At 41.2% G+C, this 21433-nt stretch overlaps 1 protein-coding gene across 1 annotated transcript; it reads left to right on the plus strand.

Annotated features, from left to right (window-relative positions):
* Window positions 1-206: 206 nt before the first annotated feature.
* Window positions 207-20209, plus strand: LOC103370670 (metastasis suppressor protein 1-like; the record flags this gene model as incomplete). The annotated part of the gene is made up of 13 exons (XM_008299799.1): window positions 207-291; window positions 1418-1509; window positions 1734-1808; window positions 3501-3512; window positions 8528-8685; window positions 8992-9099; window positions 9205-9302; window positions 10906-11170; window positions 12810-13055; window positions 13235-13468; window positions 14966-15125; window positions 15244-15525; window positions 17076-20209. Coding segments are annotated over 13 exons (2270 nt in total), but the record flags the coding sequence as incomplete, so codon positions are not given.
* Window positions 20210-21433: the final 1224 nt, after the last annotated feature.

A 21433-nucleotide genomic window follows, 5' to 3' on the forward strand; every position in this document is an offset into this window, starting at 1 on the left:
TTTTTTTCAACTTCAACAGACATCAGTGTTTCCAAGATTAGATTTTGAATGTGAAATTTGCCTTCTAGTCTTTCTCTCTGGACTTTCTTGCTTCTTGCCCATATTTTGTTGGTTGAGTGCACCCATTCCATTTATAATGTAGAATCAGTATTTTGTGTTTGCTTTTTTTTAATAGTATTTTTCTGTCTTTTTTTAATATCTTTCAGGTGGAACTAGAGACATCGGATCAGCGCTGACCCGAATGTGTATGAGACATCGCAGCATAGAGGCCAAACTCAAACACTTCTCCATGTAAGGATCATTACACATAATGTATTGCTGTGTAGTTTTTTCCCCTTCATTCTTTCATAGTGCTGTTGACATTTCCCACCCACGTTTGAACCCTGCTACTTTCCAGTTATACAGCATTTGATTATACAGTAATTTTCCAGTTCTGATAAAACTGTCAGCACTAAGGAGTTTTTTAAACTTTCAAAGGTAAACACTTTTTTTAATATTTCCTCCCTGAGTGTTTTCTATATTAGTAACTCACGGTTAATGTACTTTGACCCAAGCTGCTTCCCAGCACTGCAACTCCAATAAAATGGTCCGTGTTTGAATTGTTACCTCACCATAGCCTCCATGTTTCGACATTTGGCGTGCGTGGGTGAAAATGCTGGGACAGAGACGATTTGTCTGCCAGCCCGTGCATCTATAGTGTCTCAGTGAAGACACACACACACACACACACACATTGCTCAGACAAGGGGCTCTCTAATTTCAGCTGGCATTTCAGTAGAGATTCCTCTTGGATCTCCATAGCAGGGTCTGTGCACTGGGGGGGCTGTGATCACCAACCTCCCACTGACACTCACACTTTGTAGAAATGTCTGCAAGAGGGAGAAGTCTAATTTTAGTTTCATGCACTAAGACTGCAGCTGTCCACCTCTCACACTCAGCCTCCTAAACACACTCACAATACATCTTGGAAGACGGGCACAGTTGGGTAATGATTGACAGACATAACTGCACAGGCTCCTGACTTCCTCCTATGACGCACAGTCAGACTTTTTTCTCACAGTTGGTGTTTTTCTGCCTCCCTCTCTGCCTGTCAATGATTGACACAAGATTATGTGCCATAAAAAAGAGAAAAAGGCGAACCAGACCTAATGATTTTTAAGTCTGACAGTCTGTCTACTACTTCACTTGGATGACAGATATACTCTTGCACAGTGTGTTAAAATGTCTCCATCTCCCACACACTCCTCTGTATAACGATGTGAACCCACAGCGATTACAGCTAAAACTTGGCACTTTAATGTAGTATCCGAGAGAAGCTGAAGAACAAAAATGTGCACCTGTCTAAATACTTAATGCAAATTAGTTAATTGATCAGACTGACCCCAGATCAAAAGTGACCAAGCTGCTGTTTTCACAGGGGCTTCATGGAGGGTCTGATCAACCCTCTGCAAGAGCAGATGGAAGACTGGAAAAGAGGAGTCCATACTTTGGACAAGGACCATGCAAAAGGTGGGATAAGCAAATGTGATCACACACAAGAACTTTCAAGCAATATCTCCAATTGCATTTGATTTAACAAACTACCAAGTATCTATACAGTTAAAACAGGGTGGTATTTAGGTTGTCATAGCATTTTTATTTGTTCTTCCATCCCACAGCTTATTACTGTGTGTAATGAAAAACTGCACTTTAACACAGCTGGATGACCTTTTTACCTTGTCCATTTGAACCAGAGTATAAAAGAGCTCGGCAGGAAATTAAGAAGAAGTCTTCAGACACGCTGAAGCTCCAGAAGAAAGCCAAGAAAGGTAAAAGAAAAAACAATCATACATTTTTGTTTAAATTAACTGAAAAGAAATCTGTCAACGATGGAGACGAATATCGTACCAACAATCTTATCTTTGAACAATAATTCTATGGAAACCAGATAATCTTTACACCACGCTTTATGGAGTAACTAAATCTTTTTTCTGTACCGTGGAAAAAATTTGCTAAGTTTAGAGCTCAAACCATTGAAAACTTGGATCACCGTCTGCTAAACCAGTGATCCATGTTAAGTTTTCGTAAAAAATTTGATCAGATTAAATTCTTGGTAAACCAACAAGGAACATTTTCTTTTATTATTCTCAAACACTTGGCAACTTAATCAGCAAACATACAACTGGAATATTTTATGTGCCTCACACTAAAATATCAGCTGTAAACGTGCATCACAGCAGAGTCAGGAGAAGAGTTACTTGTTGAAATTCAGTCCGTGTTTCTGCGATAGACGCTGTGTTACTCCCATCACCAGACAGGCCTAAGACGCATGGTGTTTTCACTGACCTCTAGGCGAATCCTACAGTCGTCTGTCTTCTTGGATGCCAGCGGACTTAAATTAGATTTTTTTTTTCTCTGCTTGCTTTGTCAAATGTACATGAGGGTAGAAGGAAAAAACAACAAATCATCTACAGGTGAAATACTCTGGGTGGTTTTACATGACCATTGGAGCTGGGCTTTGGATGATTTTTAGTTTAGCCTTATTTAAGTTGTACTGAATTAAGGACGTCTATCTGTGAAACGTCAACATTCAGGACTAAAGGGAAAATCAGATTATTGAAGTCATAAAGCACATTTTAAAAAGGGTTCAGCTGAAGAAACAACCTGTAAAGAAAAATGCAGTTTTTTTTCAAATAGGAAAATGTCCAAACTGTATATGGGAGTTTTTCATCAGGCAGTAGTGATGTGTGTAGAAGATGTTTGTCCTCTCTGATTAAGTTGTGCAGATCTAGTTCGGCTAAACATTGCCTTACTTGGTGAACACTCTCTTCCCCTCTGCAGTTCTCTTGGCTCAGGTTCTACATACAAGTCCACCTACCTGGAGGGAAAAAATACTGTACACACAAGTTGAACATGTCTTCAATATGTTTGGAGACGTGACTAGTTTCAGCTTCAAACCAGTGAATGATTTACAGTCCTAAAGTTAAAAAATGTAAAAAAGAAAATTAAGAAATAAAAGGCAATGATTCTTTGTACTATGTAATAGATTTAATTTAACTGATATAAGTTATACCAACATCGTTACGTATTAACTTACAAAGCATGTTCAGCACATATAAGTTTTGTCTTGATGACTTTCAGTTCTCAGACAAATTACACAGTTCCATAATTCCACTTTTATATAATTCATAGTTTTTAGTATTGATGCATCAACACAGAGCATATTGCTAAAACCAGACGCTATCAATAGTATTTCTGTTGGACAATGTATATTGTGTCTGAATCGTCTGATTCTGGGTAGGAAACGTTTGATAATGGTAGTATTAAAAAAAACACATTAGTGCTTTGTTTTGGCTTTGCATTCCTACAATGCTTAAACAGGCATTCAGATACTGAAAGCTGCACATTGATGTGATGGATTAGTGTTTAGTGCTGGCACTCTTTCAGTTGACTTGGATCTTTTTCCTCTCCTTGTCCCCATGTGGTTCTGATACCATCCTTCACCTAATGCTGCACTGCAGCTGATAATCTAGGTAAGTCAGTTTGTGGAATAGACACACTGTCCAGACTGTTGCTTATGCTTTATTGTTTTACCAGGCTTCTTGGTTTCATTGTGAAGTCGCTACAAAAAACATGGAGTTTTGTGCAAAAGATAAATATGTGTAAATGGCACTGAATATCTGCATGCTTAATTTTCTTCCACAGATAATGGCAACAATTACTTCCAGTTTACGGTTGTGACAACATTTTGGCGCATTAAGATATACTATACAGTATAGCCTGTGAATCTGTGGACCCCAAGTTTTTACCTAAGTGTTGCAGAAACTCAGGATTCATCCTTTCTGCTGTGTCCTCCTCTATTTTGTCTCCTTTGTTGTCTCATGAACCATCTCATTTACTGTCTGTAGTTCTGGGTTAGAGGTTCCATGTTAGAAAGCACCTGAAGTAAAGAAGCAGCTCTGTGATTGGCCCTGGGCTCTGACCACTCAAGGCTTCTATTAGAAAAGAGATATTTTAAATGGTATCAGTTTTACAGTAGTAGTACTGATGTGCTTTGGTGGTGGAGATGGTGTTTACAGGAGGGAATGAGATGAAGGAGGCCTCAGTAGACGTGTGCTCACGTTGATGCTAAGAGGTCCAGCGTGTCGTGCGTCACAGGTCCAGTTCTCAAGTGTTAGATTAATTCCCACAAACTGCCTGTCTTTTTGTTTATCAGCTCTGCAGCATCCACCTTGAACGTGGTCCATACTGGCAGTTTCCTCTTCCATTGCTGTGCACATATGCACTTTGTCTCATCTTCAGCAAGCAAATTAGTGACAAAACCATAAAAGAAGTGTTGCCAGAAACACAGTTTTAGATAATAAAAAAATAAATCTTGATGCTTTATAATCCTTCAAAAAGTTTTCCTAATTTTGGCTACAGTTTGTTCATCCTGTGGAACAATAAAAGCAGATTATTCACAAACCTTAACTACACATTTAGTGAAGTTTTTAAAATTGTACGCCAGGATTTTTGCCCTAATGCGCCTACAGCAACTGGTGCAGCATCACATTGTGGAAACCTGCTAAACCTCATTCAGCTGCACGCACTTCTAGCAAGAAAAAGATCTAACTGTTGCATAAGTTACCAATTTATTGCAAGTTCTCGAACAGACGACTGTCAGTGCGAGCATTTTAGAGATTCCCCCCGTGATGTCAGTGACTGGAATTATCTCATAGCAATGCACACGAATATCTAAATCAAATTTAGACTTTACTCGATTGAGTCATACTATTAGAAAGAAGAGCACTCCATTTACACACAGAAATAACACGCCATCTGTCTGAGTCTATATCTGATGTTTGATACGTGTCTTGTGAGGGTGTTTTTTTGACCTGAGACCCCGGTGGTGCTAAGAAACAGCCTGTGACTGCAACCTAATGTAATCATTGGCCATGTGAAAGCTTGAGCAGTTAATCTCATTTGTGTGTGCACATGTAGCTCCATGTGTGGAGACTGGGGGCCCATTGCAAGCCCCTCAAAAACAACTACTCAGAACCACAAGTGTAATTCTTCCAATTTTAGGTTGTGGTTTTTTATGCCAATCTATAATAATCTATTGTACGGTATTCTGTGTACACATTATTCATTTGTCTGCCTCCTTTTCTTTTTCACACACACATCAAGGAACTTCTTGAAAGAACTTTGAAAATGGCCAACTAGTCCGATCTTCCAGTTTTTTTTGAACGTGAAAACTGTGAGACGCTAATCTACTTAACGTCAATCCAGAAAATCAGGCAGCAGTACGTCTCACAGCCACCAACCGTCTTTAATCGAACACTGAAAATGGAGGTTGTGTCGTGGATTTGTTCACAGGGCAGCCAGTGACCACACATCTCCAATGAACCTCAGTGTTTGTCTGAGGTTGAAGGAAGAGAAAAAGCAGCAATCAGGACTTTGTCATTCACAGATGCGCAGCTTATAGCGCAGAGCCTGGGAATGTGGACAAACCAAGAAAACCCAAAGCAGAGACGAAGTTGTAACATAACAGAAGCTTAAGTTTGGCACTAACAACCCCTTTGTGCACCACAAGTTGAAATTTAATGCCAGGATGTGCCTGCATTGTCTAAGCATATTCTCCATCCCTGCAATTACATATTTTACATCAACTTTAATGACTGTCTCAAGCTTATTAAGTCATGAATTTCCCTTTTATGGTTAGTTTCCACATGAGCGCTGGTGACTATCCGGATGTTTGCTGTTGAGGACCTCATGATTCATTTTGAAGGGGTTAAACTCTGTAATAAAATCAGTTTTCTTTTGTTTGTGAAAAAGATCAAAGCTCGTTTTGTGTAATTTAATAAGAGAAGGGATCCTCTTAATAGGTCAACCTTTAGAAGAGTTAGAAGCACTGGAGGCACTGCTCGAGTTAGAAACAACAAAGAAAATATTTGGCTTTCCATCTGCCTCAGACAAAGTACCTCAACTTACAGTAGTGTCTTTCCAAAACCACTTTGGTTATGTTGAGAAAACAGTCTGCCAGTAGTTGAACTGGTGGGAGAAAACCAGAGCTCAGTATGCGTCTTCATTTTACTGCATGCCAAGGAGACACCACAGCATCCTCGGCTTTTGGGCTCGAAATCTGCTTTTCTTTTGTTGATGCAAACTGAGACCTAAAGTTTAAAACTCATTTAGTCTCAAAACAGAGTTAAAGACAACTTGACTGTAACGTGATAAGAGCACTTCTCAATGTTGTGTGACGCACAGCATACGACCAAAGCCCACATTCACTCACAGTCTAGTTGTTTTCATGGCATGTAAAGAGCATTTTGCCAATAAACAACCGTGGAGTTTGCAGTTTGACTTTATAGATGCACGTGACGCATTTTTCTAGCATTGCCCTTCAATAATGATTGACCAGCTGTTTGTAAGCAGTGATTAAGACATTATTCGAAATGTCAACCTGACACACAAAATAATTTCTGTGGCAACAAGATGGAAAAAGACTTTGCCTGCAGGGACATGAATAATAATGAGTTTGGTCCTGCAGTGGAAACCAGACAAATGAGTGAGGCCAGCCTGAGCCCTTTCAGGTTCGCTCATACATGCAGTTCTCCACAGACCCTTATACAGTATAATTGTAGAGTAGCCTTCTACAACAGTGGCCTTTGGATCTATATGAGCCTGAAAATATATATACCTGCAATTTGGCCTCTTCAGTCGATTTACTCCATCATGGTCTCTCTAATGTAATATAGTAGGAGCTGCCATAAACACACACACATAACTCACATTCCACTGAGTCCAGCGCTGAACTCACCCTACCAGACTTGGTAAATGGACTCCCTACATATGGCCATTCAGTTTAACAACCAGGGTTAAAGAACTGTCTACACGGGACTTAAATTCCCCCATTATGGTTTATTTAGTAGTGTCAGTTAGTGTTTAATGTTAGTATTTGTTTGTATTGCAAGCCTTTGGTTCTTGTCATTGTAATTGTGCTGTAGCAGGCTGATAGAGGGGTAAAGGAGTAGCTTCTTAATGCTTCCAAGAGGAAGCGGTTGATGGTGTGTCCTCAAGATAAAACGCGCATCCTTCTGTTTTACATTTGAGGTGAGGGTCATTTCCCTATGTAACTCTATCTGTGTTTCTTTACTAGTGATTTGCATGATGCAGGCCCTTAAATGTCCACAAAAGACGCCAGTTTGTTATCTTTGCCCCGACACAAGAGCAGACGCAGAGACCACAAAGTTGTGCGCTGTGGGTTTAACCTTGATGTATCAGAGTTAAACTGCGAGTGCATGTTGTTTGTGTAGTTTGAGTGGTTGGATAAAGCCTTTGAGGCCCACTGGATGTCATCTTGGGAAGTCGCCAGCCTTCCTGCCTCCTTAGAGAACTCAAGAGGGCCTTGATTTGGCTTCAGGATATTCTCTCTTTAAAATCACACACATTTCTACACACACACAGCACAAAGATGCGCAGTGCTGAATAACAGGATAACCTTGGGGTTGTAATTGTCCTCAAACATTCCTGGATTTGCATATGCATATTAAACACACATATACACAGCACCAGATGGTCCTGTGGATAACTTGCACTCTTGTCATTATGAAAGCAGACACACACAGAGCCTCTCCTAACCCCGTCCAGAAGCTCCCAGGACTTGAAGTGTTGCGACAAAGTATAGCGGAGAAATAGTTAAAATTGTTCTCGCATTTGGCTATCTCGTCCTAGTAGATTGAGGTTTTCCGATACAAGCAGCAGATTTGCCTTTTAAGCAGATAAGCTTTTTTTGCCTCCTCTGTACAAGAGACAGGAAACACTTCAGTGACAAGAGCGTCCCTCCATGCTGAGGTGATAACCAGACAGTACTGGAGACACTCTGATGCTAGCATTTATGATTGCAGTAGCCATGTTTCAGTTATATATTTTGAAGCATTAAAAAATTCATTCGCAAAATTTTAATTTTGCAAATAAAGTTTTGCACTCACTTAATGCATATTTTTGGCTTTTATGAAACAGAGTTAATGCGCATATTGGGAAACGGAAGCATCTTTTTCAAATAAGTTCTGACATTGTTAACATTTACCTCACGTGACTAATCGACTGTCTTCTTTCATTGTCTTCCCTTTACTTCACACAACCAACACCAGCTGAGATGGAAGAATACATAACACTTTCCCAATTTACAACAATTCCTAAAGACTTCTATTTATCTCTTTTTCAGTGACTGACAAATAACTGTTTCTGTTTCCAACTTCTTCAAATTCTCTTCAGTTGCATGTGAAACAGGGCTAATGAAAAGATAACATGTAGAAAAGTAGTTCAAGCTAACATGTAAATCAAAAACAGAAATGACATCAAATTCATTCATTGCTACATGATCATGTTGTTGGTGATGATTCCTGCATGTTACAGTTTCAGAACTGTACTTTCTGATATCTGTGTTGTGACAGAAGATAAAGGTAGAATATTGTCTGTCTGCTTTAACAGCAGTCTTGAATTTCATCACCTGTAATAACATGTAATTTATCCTTTTTGTGTTTGTGTCCGTTTTTGTCTTTTTAAGGCCGCGGTGACATCCAACCCCAGCTGGACAGCGCCATGCAGGATGTCAGTGATAAATACATCCTGCTGGAGGAGACGGAGAAACAGGCCCTGAGGAAGGCTCTGATCGAGGAGAGACAGAGGTTTTGCTGTTTTGTAGCCATGCTGCGGCCTGTAGTGGTGAGTAACAAGACAAATGAGCCTTCTGAAACACCCACAGAGAAAAAGTCACTCCTCTCCACAGTGCAATTCACTTAAATCCCACTGACTGGATAGAGACTGTTTTCTAATCCATCATTAGATGCATATTTTCCCACTTCAGACAATCATAATTAAGCTTTTTTTACACTTAATTACACACATGTAAATAATGACTGTCTTCACTGTTGTGTAAACTTTTAAAATGAGATCATCCTATCACTCAAACAGTAATTATCTGCTATTGTCTGTAAATGTCTTTGTTCTCCACCTCCTTTATTCTTGCAGGATGAGGAGATTTCTATGTTGGGAGAAGTCACCCATCTCCAGGCCATCTCAGATGACCTGAAAGCCCTGACCTCTGACCCTCACAAGCTTCCTCCTGCCAGTGAACAGGTGAGAAATTGACATGTTGGTCTTACGTGTGCTATTTCTGTGTCTATTTATTGAGTTAACCTTCCTTAATTAAACATGTATGATTGATATTTTCCTTCCTCTCAGGTGATCATGGACCTGAAGGGCTCAGATTATGGTTGGTCATATCAGACGCCACCTTCATCCCCCAGCACCACCATGTCCAGGAAGTCCAGCATGTGCAGGTAGGCTCGTACAGCCGATCACAAGCCTCACTGCCTCAAATAAGTGAAGGAGAGGCTTTGTCTTTCAAGTACACATCATTCCATTGCGTCCATAAAACCTTCAGCAACTCACTTTGCTTCAAAACGATGTCAAATGGAAAATGAAATTACCTCAGTTGTAATCTAGTTTCCAAGACCTGAGGAAGGAAGAGATGAAAGTGCATACAGTGTCTGTTTAGGGATTAAAGATGATTATAATAGCATGACATGTACACATACAGGCTCTACTAAAGTGTTCAGAGATGTTATTTAAACCCAATCAATTGTTATGAAACTACTTGACATCTTACAGCAGTTTAAAGGGGCGATGAACAAGGTGTTGAAGAAAAACTTGCTCAGACTATGTCTGCCACCTAGTGGTCATTATGAGCTGGAATAGTTTGTACTTTTGATGTTTGCACGTGGATATGTTTTGAGATAAATGATTTTTAACTTTTAGATAAACTAGACTTCTTTACACACACTATTGATATTTAATAAATTTATTGATTTATATTATTATTATTGATTTAATAAAAAAACAAAACAGCCCTTTTTGGTTTCCAGCTGTTCAGACCGTGTCCTCTTCACTCTGTCCTCGCTGCTTTTTTTTGTGTCTCCCGATGATTTTTCCAGAACTGTTCTGGTTTAAAGAAGGAAAGCTAATGCTTGGGTTGTGCATTGCTTTGCAACTGTCTTGTGAAAATCTTGAAGCATCTATTTTGGGGTTGCGGGTGATGAATCAATACTCAAGATTATATGTTATGGCATGATTGCCTGCTACAGCAATGTAAGAATTTCAGTCTAAAATAAGACAATTTCTTCCTTTTTTCTCAATTCTTACATGAATGAGTTTTGAAGATGCAGCATTTTCATCTGATAGTACAAAGCTGTTTTTTTCAGTCACCAAAAAATCTGTTATGAAATCTGATGTAATTCATTGCGAAAAAGCTTTTTTTTTTTTTTTTTTTTTTTTAAGTTTTGATGCTTTGCAATTTATATTTTTTATGTATTTTATGACACATTTCATGCACACACTTCTATGTGTGTTTCAGTTTGTGCATGATAGTGTAGCACTAGTAGCTTTAACTGGCTACAGTTTGCTTTGTTCTTGTACATCTTTTATGTTTTTTTTTTTACATTACAGATTTTGAAATATCTGCTTTAGATGTTCGGTTCACACAGTAATTAGACTCTGTGATTAAGCTGTTTTTGCGTTTCATGATTGTTGTGTGAACATATTCCGACTCCAAGGCATGAAATCCTGTGATTTCCTGCCTGTAATTATTGTCATTATGATTTCATGCCTCTTGTGTTGGTTTGTTTTGTTGGTTGGTGGGTTTGGCCTCAGTCACTGCCTGCTGCATCTTGGTGTGCTGTGTTAATTGTTTCCCACCATGTCTCCTCCACATTCCCCCCAATCCTTTGCCTTCATTCCTTCTCTTATTATTCCCTTTAACTCTTCTTTACCCAATCTTCCTTCTTCAATCTATGTCTTTGGGTGCACCTAATTCTCTACCTGTCACTGCCAAACTTCTCCTTGCTCTGGTCCTCCCCTCGCCCCTCACTCCTTCCCCTTTCACAGTAGTCTGAACAGCGTTAACAGTAGTGACTCCAGGGGATCCAGTGGCTCTCACTCTCATTCTCCTTCCTCCTCTTCTTCCTCCTCTTCCTCACACCACCTCTTCCACCACCATCACCCCCGCCATCGATTCCGCAGCTCCACGTTACCCCAGCAGGCCCCAGCTCGGCTCTCCAGCATCTCCTCCCATGACTCGGGCTTCATTTCCTCATCACAAGACCAATACACGTCGTCCAAGTCGTCCTCGCCGATGGCAGCTGAGACAAAGGTAAGAAAAATAACCTCTGATGCCCAAACTTAGCCATAACTTTGGATCCATCTCCCCCAGCCGCTATGAAAGACAGTTAGCTGGCAGCAGTGAGTCTGTGTGATCATGGTGAAGTCATTTCAATGTTATTATTATAGCATAAATGTGCAGGAAATTAGTCTGCCTCCATATTAACTCAGGGCAAAACAGGTCAGGCCCATCTTGCTATTAAAAAGTCGACCACTGTGACAGACTGTGGTTTGGCTAAACTCAGAGGCTTCGGCGTGCTTTGTGTTGTATTTTCAGTAAATAGATCACAGCGAAATGACATGCTACACTGTCAACAGTATCTTTTACAGATGCTAAGAGCATGTCTCTATCAGCAGGTCTCATTCTGTCAGTTCCATCTAACCATCTGAAACAAGCTTTGAGATAATTATCACTGAGATAGTCCAGGGGATTGTCTGTGTGGGGTTTTTGTGGTTGCAGATCAACCATGAGAGCGGCTGCGTATTTGCTCAGCACGCCAGCAACCAGACTTCCTCCGTCCAGAACACATTGGTGTAGTTAGGCTCCAAGTTTTTATGATGCACTGAAGGTGGTTTGGCAAGTCAATCCCTGACCCATTTACAGTACGGTCCTGGGAATCAGCCTCTCATTGCCTCATTCTCAGTTACAGTAGCTGCTGTTTGAAAGAGAACAGCCTCATGGTGAACGCTTATGGATCTCTTTGATTTCAGTCCATTTTTAATGTCAAGAGAACATTCTAATAGACCCCAATCTCTCATTTCTTTCTTAAGAGAACTAAGCAAGAAACACCTAAATATATTATTAATGTTGATAAAATAAGCAGGACTTTAGTTGCTAAATATGATACACAAGTGGAGTTTGTCACAATACTTTCTAAATCCCAAAGAAGAACTGTAACTGTGTCCCTTTTGCAACGCTCCAACACCTAACATAACGCTGCAATTAATGCTGGTATGACTCCCAGTGCACCTTCTTTACAGCCACTACAGTCACTTGGCTGTGCTCCTCACTAACTGCTGAGAACTGTGGAAAAGTTGCCTCTGCTGTCTAACAAACTGCTTCTCTCGGTTTACCTGCTGACATGTCTGTCTTTGCAATTCCTCCCCTCTTTGCACGTCTGTCTGTCTCACTTTCTCCCTCCTCCTCCTCCTCCTCCTCTATCTTTCTGACTCACCTCCTGCCTCCCTGCTTGCTGCTGCCCTGCTGGCCCAGCCTTGTCCCAGTTCCAGCTCCTCTGAGATGTCAGAGACTGGGCAGCTTCACAGTGACTGCAGCTCCCCCTCCTCTCTAGCTGCTGCTACTGCACCTCAGCACGCTTCTGACAAGGTGAAAAACACTCATCCACCGTATCAGCATTAGACACATCGACTTTGGCGCCATCTCACAAAGTGTTAAAGCACGCGAGGAGCTGCCAGACTCCCCCGTGTGCATCCCCAGTTTTCATTCATTTCAGTGTTTGTGACCAGTTCCTTTGTTTTGTGTTGATGTGATCAGTTTGGATTCGATATTTTTGTGTTCCTTTGTTCTGTTCCGTTTGCCACTGTTTATCATTTATCCCATTTCCTTTTTATTTCTTTATTTTTGTCTTTTTATGGTATCCCCCCTCCTCCTCCCACCGACACACAACCAGTTGTCCAATGGTTTTGACCACTACAGCCCAGCCAGTTCCCCCTACCTGCACAGCAACGGGGGCAGTTTGGGCTCAGGCTCAGGCACTGCCTTCCCCTTCTTCCCTCCTCCCTCCTCATCATCCACCTCCTCCTCCTGCCCTACTCGTTCATGGTCACGTCCTGCCTCAGCCCTGCTGCCAGACTACCCTCACTACTGCACGCTGGGCTCCCCCATGGTGCCTTCATCACGAGTCCCCACCTGGAAGGTTTGTTCATGTCCACAAACTTGATGATTGACATGTTTCCATTCTCATTGTCCACAGTTTGTTCACACATTTTTGATTCTTCAATGAAATCTTTGAACTTCAAAACTAAAATAGGGCGAAAGGCACACCACAGGAATGTGTGGTCTGAGCAAGAAACACTGACACGTCTTTCTTTACAGGACTGGGCGAAGCCGGGACCTTATGACCAACCTATGGTCAACACACTGAGGAGGAAGAAAGACAAGGAGACTCCAGTTGTGGTGGACAGTAATGGGAGTATGAACAGCGACAGCATCCCTCCATCAGTCCAGACCTCCCTGTCGACTTCAGCTCCAGCTCCAGCTGTGCTACAAACAGCAAACCAGTCGGCAACATTGGAAGAGAAGAACAGGATTGTGCCTGCGTCTCTCAAGGTCTGTTTTAGCCTCAGTCTCGTACTACGTCTGTTGTCTTCAAAGTCATTAATCAAATAATCAAAGTGTCAGTGGAGAGAGAACATTTCATTGAAAGAGGAAGACTATTCTAAAGCTTTGGAGCTGTCACCACAAAGGTATGATCTCCCTAAAGCTGGACTCACTGCAGGTGTTTTGGGATGATTTACTCCAATGTCAACAATCGCATGAAAAATCTGAACTGATATTTAGCAGAGCTTATTCGGTAATGTAGGAAGTTTACAAATCCATTCTTAAACCTCCTGGATGGCTGGCACACTTGTTTGGGCTGCCTTGACAATATGAATCATTTGATATTTATGAGGTAACACTGGGAGGATTATTACACTGTTGTTTCTAGCTTTCAAGGTTAATAGTATTTACAGATAATAAAACTGATGGTTTAAATCTCACTTCCAGTTCTCGCTGAGGAAAAGACAAACTGCATCCACAGCCATATTCTCACCCAGACTCTTTAGCCTTCTGATTTAGTTTTTTTTGTTTTTTCCTCCTCAGTGCGAAGTGTTTTTGTGTCGCAGCAAGTTTTTAAACCCCAGTCTCTCTTTTGTTTACATCTGCTTCCTCCTGAGATCAGCTGTGGTGACGCTCTGCTCCCGCTGGCACAATAACCTTCATAATATCTGCCATTATTTTCAAATCTTCTAGTGTGAGCATGTCTGAGAGTAGAGAGAGGGTTGGCTGTGACGCTTCTCCTTAAGTGTGCAATGCAAAATCTGTGAGGTTTTTAAAATCGCTGCAGTCTGAGCCTGGAATTACCCAAAAGCCTTGATAATGAAACAGTTGAAAGCTGAGGATGTAAGAGGCCTCTTGGTAGCACGAGGGCAGAGAAGTTCGAAAACATACCCAGGTTTAGTCACTCAGATACTAAATTTTGCAATTAAGAACTCATATTAAAATATCTCTGTTAACTTTATTATTTTATCCTTTCAGACTCTGAGGCCAAACAGAGATTATTACTGTTAATAAAAGCAATTTTGCTGTGAGACTAAGCACGACTACGTGATCTCCACAAACTGCTGAATCACTTGATCTCTACTTTTTCCAGCTTCAGGAGTATCGCACGTTTTCAGACGTTTTTCTCATCTTACATTTTTCTCATCTGCCAATTTATGCTTAAAAACCTGCAGTCAGTAGGTAAAGCTGTAGGCAAATTCCCACAAAGACGAATTCGCTGATTCAGTTCCAGTAATTGCTGCAGCTTATTAACGTGGGTCAGTCTACATGTAATGCCAGCTGTGCTGCTTGAGTTTCAGGCGACCTCACATTGAACTTGTAGCAGGCCGATGTTTTTGCAGTCATGGCATTTAGAAGAAATGTTCCCATTTAATGACTGTAATGGATTGTACCTAATGACTTTAATGACTTGAATGAATTGTACCTAGCTGCGTCCAGGCTGTCAGACTTCTAGACTCGGTTACTAAATCGTTCTTTCCATTGATTTAATCTGTTTTTCTCCAGGCTGGTGATATTGAGGCCCATGATGAACTGACTCTGGCCTTATCCAGAGGTCTGGAGCTGGACACCCAGAGGTCCAGCAGAGACTCCATCCAGTGCTCCAGTGGCTACAGCACTCAGACCAACACACCCTGCTGCTCTGAAGACACTATCCCATCACAAGGTAACACATACTCCAGTTTTAAAAGTCACCACGTCTTCTCTTTTGTCTCTTAGTTTGATAAATATACTATCTTACAGTGTCAGTACATTGATAACCTGTTTGTTTTTTTCTTTTACAGTATCAGATTATGACTACTTCTCAATGGCTGGAGACCAAGAGTCTGATCAGCAGCAGTCTGACTTTGACAAGTCCTCCACCATCCCCAGAAACAGCGACATCAGTCAGTCGTACAGACGCATGTTTCAGACTAAACGTCCAGCCTCCACAGCCGGCCTGCCCAGCACTCAGGCTCCGTACCCTGTACAGGGGGCCTACCATGTGGGGCCTTACCCCTCCACACCCATCCACACAGGAGGTTATCCATCTGCTCCTACTGGGCCTTATCCTCCCACCCCTACAGGTACAGAGTGTAGAGTACTGTGCAAAAATCTGAAGCCACCATTAGGTTTGTTGTTTTTCTACAGATGTAATGGTCATACGTGTTTATTTCTCAGGCTCTTAATAAGATACAACAAGAAAACACAGGAAATATATACACAGTAATAAAAATCCACACAAAATAAATCAGAACAAAATGATTTCTACAGGCTAAAGTCAGTATTTAATATGAACTCACTTTGCACATTTTAAACTCTCGTCGGTCGCGCGTCTTTGTTTTGTTCAGTTTTCTTGTGTTATATTACACAAAGCTTCCTTCAGCACTTCTTTTATGTTTTTTCTGTGCTTCTATGATATTCAGGTCTGGACTCTGTGGAGGCAGGTCAATTACTGTCAGTGTTTTATCAGCAGTTTCTCTTCTCCAAATATGATTTCACTGCATTAGCGGTGCTTGGAATCATTCTCATGCTAAATAATAAAACTGCTTATTAAAACTGGCAGCCACTTTCAGGAAGGAATGATGATGGATCAAAATGTGTCTGCATTTTAAAGCATTCGTGAAATGCAGACATGCAGCCTGAAACCAGGACAGACCCTCCTCCATGTCCCTCTGTCCAACTCTTCTTCTCACATAATGTCGCCAGTTGGATGTGAACATTTTAAACTTTAATTCATCACTCCACACTACTCTTTACCGTTAATCTTCTCTCCAATCTTGTGCACATTTCAGTCTGTTGGCCCCTTCTGAAAAAGTGATTTCTGGGCTGCTTCCCTTCCACAGAAGCCATTCCTGATCAGACTTCTCCAGACTTTAAAGGGATCAGCTTAGTATTCACATTAAACTGGACCCTAAACTAAGACCTCTAGAAGAAACTCATCCGACACCAACAGTTTTATTATTCTTCCACTCCTCCACATTCTTCACATTTCTTTAAAACAGCTTGAATACCACATCTTGAGTAAGCAGCTGCCGATTTGCCTTTGAGAATGGCCTTTCTGATGCAAAACGGTGTCCGTTTTGGTATTTTGAATGGAGATTTTATCTTATATATTAGCAAGTTTCCAATGAGTTAAATTCTTATAATATGTAGTGCTTAATGAAGGCTGCGAAACATGATGTACAATAATATAATAGAAGATTAATGCAGTAGCAGTGAAGACTTCAAGACATGTTAAGTCCAAAGGGAAGCTGCCATGAATACTTTTCGACTTTCGCCTGTAATAACTTTTCTTTCTGTAATGTTTGTATTTTTTGGTGTTCCTGCATATCCCAGTTGTATCTTGATACAGAGACTGATAAATGTTTGTTTATAGTCATTATAACCTTTGTATAATGACAAACCTAATGGTGGCTTTTTCACAGAGCCTTAAATGTTCACTTAAATCCATCTTGTCCATTTTTACCTTCTTGATACTGCATTGTCATTTGTTATCTTGGTGGTCTATGCTAACAATTCCCTTCTTTGTCTGAATGTTGTCATCATTTGCGTTCCATTGTAGCAGCCTTCTGCTGAGGTCAGAGATTTCACTCTGGATCCAGCTCCCATAATGCCTCTGTCCTCTTTCCTCTAGGTCACGGTCCAGTTATCGTCACCCCCGGGGTTGCCACGATCCGTCGCACCCCCTCCTCCAAGCCCTCCGCCCGTCGCTCAGGCTCGGTCGTGGGTACCGGCCCCATTCCCATCCGTACTCCTGTCGTGCCGGTAAAAATTCCCACGGTGCCCGACATGTCAGGAGCAGTTAACGGGAGCAGGAGCTCGGAGGAGATGGGAGGAGGGGAAAGCCCAGATTCTCCCACGTTTGCGGGAGGGGAGGATGGCGGCTCGCTGCCTGTGGTGTCCTGGAGCGGTCAGGCCACAACCAACCCTCCCACCGTGGCCAACCAGCCGCCTCAGCAGCACCTTCAGAGTGACATCGGAGAGGAGGTGGGAGAACAGGAAGAAGGAAACATGCTGGTGGCCATCCGGAAGGGCGTCAAGCTCAAGAGGACCCTCACCAACGATCGCTCTGCTCCACGTATCGCATGATGAAGCCGCGAGAACACGGTCACAAGAAGCACGTGACCTCATGTCATAGCAGCGGGGCTCCACCTCTTCATCGTATTTGTAAATTAGGTCAAAAGCTTTAGAAAAAAAATGTTGCTGGTAGACGTGCAATGTACAAAAATGAAAAGGCTTGTTATACTAAATCAGTCGTACCTACTCCACATGCAGCGTTTCTAAATTTTCACTCATGAGAATCTCTCACTACACAAGCCATTTACAAATACTCAAAAAAAAAAAAAGAAAAAGCATCTTGTAGATTATTCACCACATTTCTAATTAGGCTTGTGATGCCTCAGAAATGATGTAAAGGTTAATTAAAATGTGGGTTTATTATGGGATCACTGGCCCACTTATGGTAATCCTTGCGTAAGTTGAGAAGTTGGACAAGCCTGTACACGACCTCGTTGAGGATTTTGGCCAAAGCACCGAGATGCTTTTGGAAATCTGGGCCCACCGATGTGTAACGATGGCGATAAACATCAGGATGTGTTTTTGTTAACGAACAGCAGAGCAGCATTACGCCACAGTATGTTTATTTCTTTAAAAGGACGGTAAAGATGTGCTTCACACAAATCCCTCACCGAGCTGTACGCCTCCTCTCAGTGTAAAAAAAAAAAACAAAACTCAACACCGTGTACACATTCAGCGCATTGTGCCATCGTGGGAAGCACTCTGACTGCCTGGAGACTGAGCAGAAGGTCTGCCATAACCACTGCAGTAGAACACAGCATCGAGAGAGGAACGTTCAGGTGCTGTGGGGAGGTTCTGGCTACATTGGCAGCGTTTTGACTGCACCATTTGGCAAGTCCTGAACCTGCCTATTTGGAAACTGGCCCAGTTAGGCGATGCGTTGAAAGCTGCTGAGACTTAAATACAGCGGGGGGTCGGTCCACAGAGCAACACAGAGGGCTCCTGACTTTCCTGTGTTTGACCCGCATCTGAGTTGCAGGAGCGTGACCCGAGTGGTCGATGCCGTGACATGAAGAGACGCTACAAGTTTTTGTTTTAATATTCACACGATCTGTAAATAGTTTTGCACGTCTCTGTTGCTGAGCGGTGCGTCAGTTGTACATCCACAGCGCTCCTCCACAGTGCCAAAATCATTCAGATCTCACATAGGATATAGTGACCATCGCAGCCCATCGCCTGGAGATGTGAAGTGCTTTCCTTATTTTCCTCAGTTTTTTTTTCCCCCCGACTCATTTAATCTGAAATCTCTACATGCTGAGCTTTGTAGAACTTCTCTGTGGTTTGTCTTAACATGAGTCGTATCATTATTTAGCCACACGACAACCTGCTGCGCATTGATTGCTCATAGCATCACTAATACATGTCCCAGTACACATGTGCCATGTCAGAACACAAGTCAAATTTATATAAATATATATATATATATTACTAAACATTTTATTGACGCTAATGAAGCAAATTATTTTGATGTTTAGAAAACAATGAGTTAAAGCTATAATTTGTATTGCCACGTTGTTTCTGATGTTCCGTGCTGTTATGTTGGATTCTTTCTGTTAAACGCATGCAGCGAGTACATTCAATCGATCGGTTTGATTTTTTTTTTTAAACATCCCTCACTTCAGTTTTAATTTTTTGTAGTAGTATCCAAGGGGACAAGTCGTTCAGATTTTTACCTAAAAACTAGGAAATCACATAAAAATGCATCGTATAACTTAAGGAATATGTTGTTAAAGGTACTTTTTTTGTTGTTTTTTTATCTGGACTGTAGGATGTTTTGAGGTTCATCCATTAGACTATAAGCTAAATAGGCTGCTTAGTGTCACTGAGTCATCGTCTGTATTTGATTTGCATTTCAGTTCAAGCACTGTGAGACCACGGCTACTACAAGGTGTATCAATCTGTAAATATTATTTCGCTTTACAAGTTAGTCCAGGAAACTCACACCTTTTTAATTTATTTTCTTTCTCAGCCTTTAAATCTCTTCTTTCTTTCTCAGCCTATCTCTATTTTTATACTTACAACAGAACCATCAGTGTATCAGAGTCGTTTCCTCTACCCGTGCATGTGCTATCTGAGGATGTGTTCAGTGACGTCCCGTATTTCACACACTTGTGGTTGAATATTCACTTAAATCCAGGCTGGTACAAAAGCACACAGTTTGCGTCAGTATTATGAGTCCACATTTTGGGGATTATTCAGAACTACTTCAGCTTCAGTTCAGTCAAGATTTATTTCTGAATTAATCGGTTTTTTTTGTTAATTGTTTAAAGCAATGCTAACTTTTTGGTTGCGCACCTATTTTAGGGTGACGACAACAATGCGACAAGGTTCCCTGAGGGTGATTCAATATTAAATGTTTCTGTTTTTTTTTCCGTCCACTCATCTAAAACTTGTATTATCAACCCATAATTCCCATATTTAAATTGCTAGCATAAATATATATTATATATTGCCAAATGTCAGTATATACTATGAATAAGAAGTTTATAGTTTGTGAAGGTTTGAAAGTACGGTTCAGCCTAGTTTAGTTTTTAGCTTATTTTCCCCCTGCCCCCCCACAAGGAGAGTTGAGCTCTCTGCCTGTCCGTGTGTAGTTCAGGCTACGATGCATTTTGTTTCAGGAGGTAAAAGGTTGATATTTTTTGTGTTATGACAACTATAGCAATATAATAAAAAAAAATATTAAATTTGCTTTGGCTCACTGACTTCTTGGATGTCCAAGTGTGCAACTGATATGTGTAAAAACAAGCATCAAATACTAGAGCGGAGCACCTTTCTGATCCTGTGTTGTGAGCTTTCATTCTGTCAAGTGCGCAGTAAAGTTGTCAAATTTCAAAGTGAATAGTTCAAATTATTCATGTGACAAGGTTCATTCAGTAGGAAGTTTCCACAGTGTCGACTTAAAAGGTGAGTTTCATGGTTCATCGCTACAAAACTGAAAATGACCAAATGAATGCATTTAAGCTCCAGATGATCCATATTCATGCTATAATTTTGACTTATAAGGATTTTAGGTTTCTGGAAATGACAAGCGACAGAAGACGGTAAGACACTGTGTTACACATGTTAGTGATATATTTTAACTATGTGTTTAGTTTACTAAACATGCAATGCCCAAACTGTTTCATACTCCTTTGAATATCGGTGTCAAGGCCTTTATTTGTCACCACATCAATCAAACCGTCTTTCTTCATGTGTCCACTGGGATTTTGTTCCTCTTTATGAGGATCTCCAGGTCTTTGAAGTTCCTCTTCATCACTCTGGTCTTCAGTTTCTTCCACAGATTCTGCATGGGCTCTGGTTCACTCCACAGTGATGGTTTGTCTTCACCATTTCTTGACCACTTTGGCTGCATGTTTCAGATCATTGTTCTGTTGGAAGGTCTTTTTCTGCAGATTGTCTGATGTTGTCTTAATGTCGTCCTCTTATCTCATGATGCTGTCCACAGATTCGATTATTTAAAGCTCTCTTCTTTGTCCAGGGGAACTTTGGTGTTGGCAAGTCCTCCTTGGTTGCCGTTCATAGAGATCAACTTTGTTCAGTGTCTGCTGGCATCTCTGAGCAGCTCTGGTGCCAAAACAGATTGATTCGGATGCTCTTGGTGCTGATTCTCCTTGACTTCTCACACTGTGTTCCTTGTCAGTGCAGGACTCACTTTTGGCTTTCAACTGCGCAATCTGAGATTTTCCACACTGTGGAGCTCCTTGTGCTTTCTGATGATGTGTTGCACTGTGACCACTGGACCCTGAAAACACCTTAGTAACACTTTAAGTCGCTTCAGTGTGCAGCTCTCACAGTGATGGACCCTGAAAGCAGTGTTTATTGTGACTTGTTAGTGACTAGAGAACTACTACATCAGCTGATCTCAGTTTGAAGTGAAACAGAATGCTTAGAAATGGGAGAAAAACTGTATTC

The sequence above is a fragment of the Stegastes partitus genome, unplaced genomic scaffold (genome assembly GCF_000690725.1).
Source record: "Stegastes partitus isolate 25-593 unplaced genomic scaffold, Stegastes_partitus-1.0.2 Scaffold1463, whole genome shotgun sequence".
Classification (NCBI taxonomy): Eukaryota; Metazoa; Chordata; class Actinopteri; family Pomacentridae; genus Stegastes; species Stegastes partitus.